The sequence below is a fragment of the Lipotes vexillifer genome, unplaced genomic scaffold, assembly GCF_000442215.2.
Source record: "Lipotes vexillifer unplaced genomic scaffold, Lipotes_vexillifer_v1.1 scaffold301, whole genome shotgun sequence".
NCBI lineage: Eukaryota > Metazoa > Chordata > Mammalia > Artiodactyla > Lipotidae > Lipotes > Lipotes vexillifer.
The window spans coordinates 1,157,807-1,167,346 of record NW_006792529.1 but is presented as its reverse complement, the minus strand read 5'-3'; the positions used below and the strand labels follow the sequence as shown (position 1 = coordinate 1,167,346).

At 39.9% G+C, this 9,540-nt stretch overlaps 1 protein-coding gene across 1 annotated transcript in view; it reads left to right on the top strand.

Moving 5' to 3' along the window:
- Positions 1 to 9,540, top strand: part of SLC10A6 (solute carrier family 10 member 6) — a 20,143-nt gene that overhangs the window by 8,130 nt on the left and 2,473 nt on the right. Inside the window, exons 2-4 of the mRNA XM_007465721.1 lie at positions 3,254 to 3,372; positions 4,938 to 5,026; positions 8,059 to 8,234. Coding sequence (XP_007465783.1) covers positions 3,254 to 3,372; positions 4,938 to 5,026; positions 8,059 to 8,234 — 384 coding nt within the window. The remainder of the gene's footprint in view (positions 1 to 3,253; positions 3,373 to 4,937; positions 5,027 to 8,058; positions 8,235 to 9,540) is intronic.

Below are 9,540 nucleotides of genomic sequence, written 5' to 3'. Positions count from 1 at the left end.
TTCCGTTAAAACAAATCTATTCATATTAAAATATTAGAGGCAGATTCATTGGGTCTAGGCAGGGAGTTGAGATGCTACATTTTTTTTTTTTTTTTTTTCGGTACGTGGGCCCCTCACTGCCGTGGCCCCTCCCGTTGCGGAGCACAGGCTCCAGACGTGCAGGCCCAGTGGCCATGGCTCACGGGCCCAGCTGCTCCGCGGCATGTGGGATCCTCCCGGACCGGGGCACGAACCCATGTCCCCTGCATCGGCAGGCAGACTCCCAACCACTGCACCACGAGGGAAGCCCAAAGTAAGCATTCTTAATAGAATAAGATAATTTTAAATCTCATATGGAGTGAAATATATGCAAGAACTGCTCAGAAAATTTTGAAAAGAAAGACTTATGTGGAAGTGTCTGCTCTGTTGTATACAAAAATACACTATGAAAACACCATAATTAAAACAGTCTGATATTTGCTTAGGAAAAAAGGACATTTTGAACACACTTGAACATATATATAATATATAATGAAGTTGGCACTTCAGTTTAGTGGAAAATTGTTTATTTGGAAAATTTAACACACTTGCCTCTCAATATAGAAGACAATAGATTAGTTTCATACCTTATACAATATAAAATATAAATTTTAGATAAGTTAAAGATATAAATGTAAAATATAAACCTATGAAAAAGTAAAAAGTGGGGGCAATATTTGAATAACCTCAGGAGAGGGGGAAATCTTTAACAAGGCAAGGAACTTAGAAACCAGGAAAAAAAGGACAGATGGACAGATTTGACTATCTCACTGTTATTTATTATGGCAAAAGTCATAAGCATAGTAAAAATATAAGATAACCTTGGCAAAAATATTTGTATTACATTTGATGATATGTACCCTAATTTTAAAGTAGCTCCTACAGGTTGAGAAAAGAAAAATCAGACAAGAAAGGCTGTTGAGAGGGGATATCCAAGAGGTTAATAAACATGAAAGAAAGCACAACCTTGTAGAGAGTCAGGTGTATAACAAAAGAAGAGTGAGATGCAGTTTTCAGTGTTCTCATGAGAATTAAAAGGGATTGATTGCCTCCAGTGCAGGCAAGATTGTGAAATGCAGCACGCTTTTTTGAAAATAATCTGGAAGTATCTATTAAAATAAAAAACAGAAACTTTTGACACAGCGATTCCACTTTGGAGAATCTATTTTACAGAAAGAGAAGAATTATTTCAAGTGAAATATATATAAGAATGTTTAATACATTGCTTATAATGGAAGAAAACTCAAACAGTTTTTTTCAGCATTAATGGAGTGATTGAAGAAATTATGGCATATTTATGTTGTACTCTGCAGTTCTTTAAAAAAAATGAGTTTGTTATATCTGTTGCCCTGAAAAATGCCTATGATATTAAGTGGAGAAAAAAACAAAAGCAACCAAGCTGCAGAGTAAGTTGCTTTAAAAAGAAAACAACAAAGCCTCTGTTCTCTAAACAGCAGCTATGAAACAGGATTGTTTAAATGAAAACAAAGAGGAGAAGGGATATATACTATATATATATATATATATATATATATACACACAATGTGTGTATATATATATATATATATATATATATACACACAATGTGTGTATATATATATATATATATATACAATATATATATTGTATATGTACAATATATACTTGTGAATTACCTAAGTCTGGTTTTCTGAAAGGGTCACCAATTAGTTAAATATTTGACAGTGCATCTTTGGGCTGGATTCCCAGATGGGAGATTGTTGGGTCAAAGAGTAAACACATGTGTAATTTTGCTAGATATTACCAAACTCCCTCCAGGGGTTGTGCCATTTTGCATTTAAAAAAATAATAAATTTATTTATTTATTTATTTTTGGCTGCGTTGGGTCTTCATTGCTGCACATGGTCTTTCTCTAGTTGTGGCAAGTGGGGGCTACTCTTCGTTGTGGTGTGCGAGCTTCTCATTGCGGTGGCTTCTCTTGTTGCGGCACACGGGCTTACTTGCTCTGCAGCATGTGGGATCTTCCCAGACCAGGGCTCGAACCCATGTCCCCTGCACTGGCGGGCAGATTCTTAACCACTGCGCCACCAGCGAAGTCCTCATTTCACCAGCAGTGATTGAGAGTACAGGAGTATTTTTAATATCATTGAAGTATAATGGTTGCTGCTTTGCTGGGAATATAAACATTCTTCTGATAGAAAATGTCAAAGTTATCACAGACAGATTATTTTATAGACAGGGTAATTAGATGGAAACATTGGTGATTCATATTATGAGGAAGAATGATGTGTAACTTGCAGGCCTGATCAAGTGCTGGAGGACCCTTGCTATCTCTGCAGCAGACCTTAGTCCTACGAAGGGTCTCCTTCCCCTCCTCGCTGGGCTGGGAGGTAGTGAGCCTCAGTTTCTAGGCCATTTGTACCATTAACACAGGTTGGGCATATACTATGTGCAAGGCAGTCTGCTGTGACAATTTAAACTATGAATATTAAAACCTTCCAAGACTCTTGAAGCCTAGTGTTGAAGGGAATAAACTCTTTCTTTACCCCTGAGTTGTGTTGTATAATGTTCCGTGTGCCTCACCTTATCTGTAGAGCAGCATTAATCGTGTCTATAAACAGTTTGTATGTGCTTAAACAGATTGTGTAATTTTTCCCAGTGATTTAAACATAAGTATTTTGTTGGCCTGAAGAATATCTCATTTCCATTTACCTTATTTCCCCTAATTTTACTGATTGATTTTGTTGCTGGTTTTATCACCCAGATAGGGACAAAATCCTATAAAGACAGAAAATAGATTCCTGGTTATCAGGGGCTGCGGGGGAGAAGGGAATGGGGAGGGACTGCTAATGGGGTGGAGCTTCTTTTTGGGGTGATGAAAATATTCTGGAAATAGAATAGTACAGTCACATATACTAAAGATACTTTAAAATGAATGAATTTTATGGTCTATGAATTATATATCAATAAAGAAGAACTGTATAAGGAAAAAAATGAATCCTTGTAGTGACTAGCAGAATGTTTAGGATGAGTTCATAAAATATGAGTTAATTGATAGTTGGCAAGAACTGCAGGAAATCTTTTTTAGACCACAAATACAGTCATCATTTGTTGAATAATAAAACAGGAGACAGTTTCAAGTAACTTACACTACATAATCTCTAAGAAGTTGTACCCCAGGAGTTGTTTTTGGTAAGGACTAAATTCTTCATTTCAAACTTTCCCTCTTAAGCATCTACTTTAATTTTACTTTCAGCATCAGTATGACAACTTGTTCCACAGTGGTTGCCCTGGGAATGATGCCACTCTGCCTTTATCTCTACACCTTGTCCTGGAATCTTGAGCAGAATCTCACCATTCCATATCAGAACATAGGTCTGTATTGGGCTTGTGACATGAAATAGTAATAGTAATGGTGATGGTAATAATAATAGCTGTTGTTTACTATGTGTCTCCTTTATACAGGGGTTTAAATACGTTATCTAATTTAATTCTCCAAATAACCCTACAGTATAGATTCTATTACCAGTCCCATATCCTGTATTTTCAGAATTAGGGAGGTGAAGTAACTCGACCAAGGTCATGCAGCTGGTAAGTGCAGACTGGAATTCTGACTCACGAATCTGACTGCAAAGTCCAAGCTCTTAACCCCTACAACGGTTCACTTTTGAAAACAAAGCCAGAAAACTTACTTACTAAAAAAACCAAACAATCCTTATATAATTCACTAGAAAGCAGTTAGACTCATTATGACCCACAGGTGAACTGAATCACAGTGGCTCTAATGAGACCTTAGTTCCCTCAGCCCCACCTTTTATATCACCTGTGGCCTTGACTTCTTTACTGATCAACATAAATGATTCCTATTGAGTATTAAAGCATATCCACATGTCACAACCACACCCATATCTCTTTCATTATCTCCTTAAACTCTGAGAGCTCTGTGGACTCACTAGGATTGGAAGAAAAACTTGGTGAGATGATATGTCTATTCTGGTTTGATCAGAGTCTTTGGAGAATTGGTAGAAACTATGATTCGTAAACTCCAAAGTGTCAATCTGGAGTCTCAAGTAATTACTTGGAGAGCTTACAACCCATGGCCCATAGTTCAGAACCATGAATAGAGCCATGTCCTGATAACAGGTGAAGCCCATTGATTTGTAAAATTTGAGTGAAATCTTAATTTAGAAATCATGATTTTATGTGCAACTTTTTCTTATCACTAAATTATTTAATACATTCTGTTTTAATAATATACTCTAAAAGGCACTTGTAAACAATTAAAGCCCAAAATATGAGCAACTCATATGACTTTGGAGCTAGTATTGCAAGTGAGCAGATTTGGAAAGTGGCACTGGAAAATGTCAGTGTATGGATCCTATTGGCAAGTAGACCTCTGCTCTGTTGAGCCTGTCTTTAGTCACTTGTGTTAATTAAAAGATGTATTTCTCTACCTGCCTTTGGGTTACCTGGCTACACTTGGAAATATAAGAAATTCCTTTGGTTTCTGTAACAAATGCTGTTTTTGTCTTGTAATAGATATTCTTTACCTTGCGAAGCAAATCACCCACTGGTTTCAAACAGAGAAATAATAGCTATAGTTGTAGAGTGGTGACCCCACACACAGCAACCAAAGAATTTTGCAGACATAAAAGGGTCCTCCTGTTTTCTAATCTTTACATTTTCAGTTGTGTCTAAAATTCCATGTGATTGTTGAGGGATTCTGAGAGAAATGAGAGACTGTGACGGCATTCAGTGGTATCATATACCCTTCAAAGATTGTCTTCTAAACATTAACAAACATTTTTTTGGAGGTGGATGCAGAAATAAAATGTATCTTGAATTAAAGCTTTTATCTAATTGAAATAGACATAAATTGTTGAGAAATGGGTGGTCAGGGTGAGAGGGGATACCATCTGACAGATTTTTCTTCTCTTCAGGAATTACCCTTGTGTGCCTGACCATTCCTGTGGCCTTTGGTGTCTATGTGAATTATAGGTGGCCAAAACAATCCAAAATTATTCTTAAGGTAAGCAACTCCATGGGACAGTTAGCACATTTCAGAATCAGAGACTTCACAAATAGACGTAGGCAACGACCAGAACAAAGGGGCCAGTCAGACACGGCCCCACACCTAGCAATTTTCTTTACGTGTCCTGCATTTTTAGATCCAGCCACCATATTTCCTCCACTCTAAGCCTTGCTTTGTCACTCCCATGGGCCCCTACACTGAGGCTTATGACACCCTGCAAAGCATGGAACTCGTTCTTTAGTGACAGAAAAGCTTAGGCCTGCGTGTGGCCAGAGAGCACCCATTTGTTCACAAGCCTTCACACAGGTGCTCTCAAGCAAAGGCTGTTCAAGTCTGCATGAAATGGGGCCCATTGTTTATGAGTGTGGCTGGCTTCCTGGAACAGCAGGATGAAGGGCTGTCTTTCAGAAGCATTCCTGGGTGAGCCTCTAAAGATGGTGTTTGTACACACAAACAAGGGCTGCTGACCACATGAATAACTGTCAGAATGAAATCATCCAGAACGCACTGAGGAGTCTGGCCCTGGAATGATGGGAGCTGGAACCCTCTACCTTCTCTTGACTTTCCAGGGTTGTCTTCTGTCTGTTGGGGAAACAAGCCAATGTCCTTGTTAAATGGCTTTTAAAATTATGTGGCTTACACAGCACAGGGAGATCAGCTCGGTGCTTTGTGACCACCTAGAGGGGTGGGATAGGGAGGGTGGGAGGGAGATGCAAGAGGGAGGAGATGGGGGATATACGTATATGTATAGCTGATTCACTTTGTTATACAGCAGCAACTAACACACCATTGTAAAGCAATTATACTCCAATAAAGATGTTTAAAAAAATAAATAAATAAAAGAGGTTTTTAAAGACGGAAAGAAAAAGTTATGTGGCTTGAGAGGAGGTGTTCTCAACAATGGTGTCCATCTCCTAGGGTGTTGTCCATTTTTCTGATTATGTATTGTTTTAGAAGATATATACTTTTATTATATATGGCTTTCGTGAAGATTTAAAAAATGTTTTAGTTATTTTTTACATTTGTAAAAAAAGACGTTTGGAGCTGATTGGAGGTTTGGCAAATAAATGTCAGTTCATTTTAGTTTGGGGTTTATGGTTTGGTTCAGTTTAAGCTCTTGATGTTTGGCTCTACCTGACACAACATGCCACTCCATTTGCCTGCACGAATGGATGCTGCTTCCCCAGTTTGGCACAAGACTGAACAACTCCTGCTAGTCCTCCGATGAGATGGAGAACGAGAAGAGGGGTTGACAAGCAGACAAATTAGCTGGGCACAGGGAGCTGGAGGAGGGCTTAGATGCTGTGCATCCGGATTGCACATGGTGGCTTTACTGTTATTTCAGTAGGAGAAAATTTCCAGTGTGGCAGCGTGTGGTTATAATTTTGTTTACAAAACAGGAGGAGAGAGTATGATCATGGGAACCTCTTACTTTTCAAGTACTCTATCTTGGATTACTTTCTTAAAAGGGCATCTAACAAAAAAATAATGATTTTGGTGTTTCCAGGTCCTCTACTAGGCCATCGGTGTCAGTGGAGAAATCAGATACATTTTCTGTATGTCTGTAAAGAGCAAATTAAAAACCATTTGGCTGGACTTCCCTGGTGGCGCAGTGGTTAAGAATCCTCCTGCCAGTGCAGGGGACACTGGTTCGAGCCCTGGTCCGGGAAGATCCCACATGCTGCGGAGCAACTAAGCCCGTGCACCACAACTACTGAGCCCACATGTGATAACTACTGAAGCCCGTGCACCTAGAGCCCATGCTCCATGACAAGAGAAGCCACCGCAATGAGGGGACCACGCACTGCAACGAAGAGTAGCCCCTGCTCATTGCAACTAGAGAAAAGCCAATGTGCAGTAACAAAGACCCAACACAGCCAAAAATAAATAAATAAATAAATAAATAAATAAATAAATAACCCCCCCCCCAAAGAACTACCCAGGTGAGCCCAGCCCAAATAAAAAAAACAAAAAAACAAAACCAAACCAAACCCACTAGGCTATTCCATAGGTGCTGTGGCAGAAAATATTTAATAATATGGTGGAAAGTTGACAGAGGATTTTTACAATCAGAGGCCTTTGTGTATTCCAGCATCTTCCTGTTAGGCAGAGGCCCAGTCTTTCCCTGTATGTGAGCAGTAAAAATGATCCCAGAACACATCTCTGGTACATTGGGTTGTTTTTATTTTGTTTTGGTTCCCCATGACCGTCTTTCTCCACACCCTGAATCACTTCAAATCAAGGTTGATGCCGAACTGGGCGCATAGTTTGCTGTTTACATGATGTGAATGGGAGCTTGCCATGATCCTGACTTTCCCCCACATATTCTGGGTCTTGCTTCCTCTCTATCTGGTTTAAAACTCTGACCACTGGGAAAAATTTTTGTTGATTTTTTTTGTTTGTTTCTATTAAACAACAAAATCAAGAGACAGTATTCATTTGGGAGAAGATATCAGTATCTTCAATAGTATCTCATTTTACATTAATATTAGCTCAGGTTGTCTAATGAAGAATGGGTAAATTTGATTTGGAGGAGAGAACAGGGAGCAGAGCAGTCAAGAAGTCATTGGTGGTTGAAGGAGTGGTAGGGAGAGAGTGGTGGATGGTCAGGCAGGGCAGATCTCAGGCAAGAGGTTACCAGCGCGGGGCCTGGTTGTGTATAGAGGTTGTGTATAGAGGTGTTGGATGCTTATTATCAGAATTTTCACTTATTTCACAAATTTGTCCTATCCATGAAAAACTCCACTACCCAATCCTTCTGGCAGAATCCTCCACTTGAGAGGAAAAGATACTGATCATAAAATAAGAAGACTTAGATTTGTGTTGAGCTTCATCAAATCTAGCTCAGTCAAGTCACTTGACCACTTTGGACCTCAGGTTTCTTCTCTGTAAAATGAGATTGGATTCGGTGGTCTCTAAGTCCTCTCTTTGTTCTAAAACCTTCTAGGTTCCAAGGCTTTTGGAGCAGTGATGGACTTTGCAAAAAGACTGTGATGTTTACCTGTACCTCTTTTATTGGTTTGCCTTAGGTTGGAGTCATTGTTGGTGGGGTCCTCCTTTTGGTGGTTGCAGTTGCTGGTGTGGTGCTGGCAAAAGGATCTTGGAATTCAGATATCATTCTTCTGACCATCAGCTTCATCTTTCCTTTGATTGGCCATGTCACAGGCTTTCTCCTGGCACTTCTTACCCACCAATCTTGGCAGAGGTACAGTTAAATTATCCATAAACTTTTATAAGGAGGACAAATTAAACACACTGCCATTGGCAGGCTTTGCTGCCTGGCTATGTCTGGAAGCACAAAGTTTTTTTTTTTTTTTTTGTAACTATAGGAAGCACAAAGTTTTGACTTACAAGGTGGGTGTTGTCCACTTGGGGAACATTTAGGGTGGTAACCAAGTACTTGGTGAGGCTCTGCCAAGGGTATCTCATTTCCTTCTTACTACAAGTCTGAGGGGCAGATACTCTGGGTATCTCATTCTACATTCTACAGATGAGCAAACCCTTTAGGGAACTTAAGTAACCTGACCAAGGTCATAGAGCCAGGATGTGGTGGACTTAAGATTTGGGCCTTAGGTCAGTACAGTCATATACGCAAGGCATTGGTTCCAGAGCCCCCTGCAGATACCAGAATCCAAGGATGCTCAACTCCCTATTATAAAATGGCATAGTATTTGCATATAACCTACGTACATCCTCCATATACTTTAAATCATCTCTAGATTACTTATAATACCTAATGTAATGCTATATAAATAGTTGCCTGCATGGCAAATTTAAGTTTTGCTTTTTGGAACCTTGTAGAATTTTTCTTTTCCCAAATATTTTTGATCCGAGGTTGGTTGAATCCGTGGATATAGAACCTGCGGATACAGAGGGACGACTGTAATTAGGAACACGGACTGTTGAGGAGTTGAAATATAATTGGATCTGGAAAGAAGGTATTCCTATGGCAAAGTGTAGTCAACAATCCTGTTTTTTCGACACCTGATGACTTTAGAAAGATCAGGACTGAGATGCTGCATTTACCTTGTGAGTGGTCCAGGTGTGAGGTTAAGCTGTGTCACTTAATCTTGTCAGGTTATGGACAGGCCTCTGAAAGAAGTGAGGGTGGTCTGGAGAAAGTGTAGTGTGCAACAGGGTGACTAGAAATAAAATAAGAGCCACTGAATTTGCCCTGTACTAGTGACGATATTTTCATTCCCACATTCCACACCCTTGTTAACCTCCACATCCCAGTCCAGTCTGCAAAGAGAAGCCGGTTTATCAAACGTCTCTTTCCTCTCTTCTGCCATCTGTAAAAGCCTGAAGATGCCCTTTGTATTCAATAAATTGGAGAAGATGAAACTGCCTAACCCAGCCTCCAAGTTCCTGCCTAGGTTTTCCTTCTTCTCCCTCCTGCTTTTTCTTTTTTTTTTTCTTGCGGTACGCGGGCCTCTCCTGTAGTGGAGCACAGGCTCCAGACACGCAGGCTCAGCGGCCATGGCGCACGGGCCCAGCCGCTCCGCGGCATG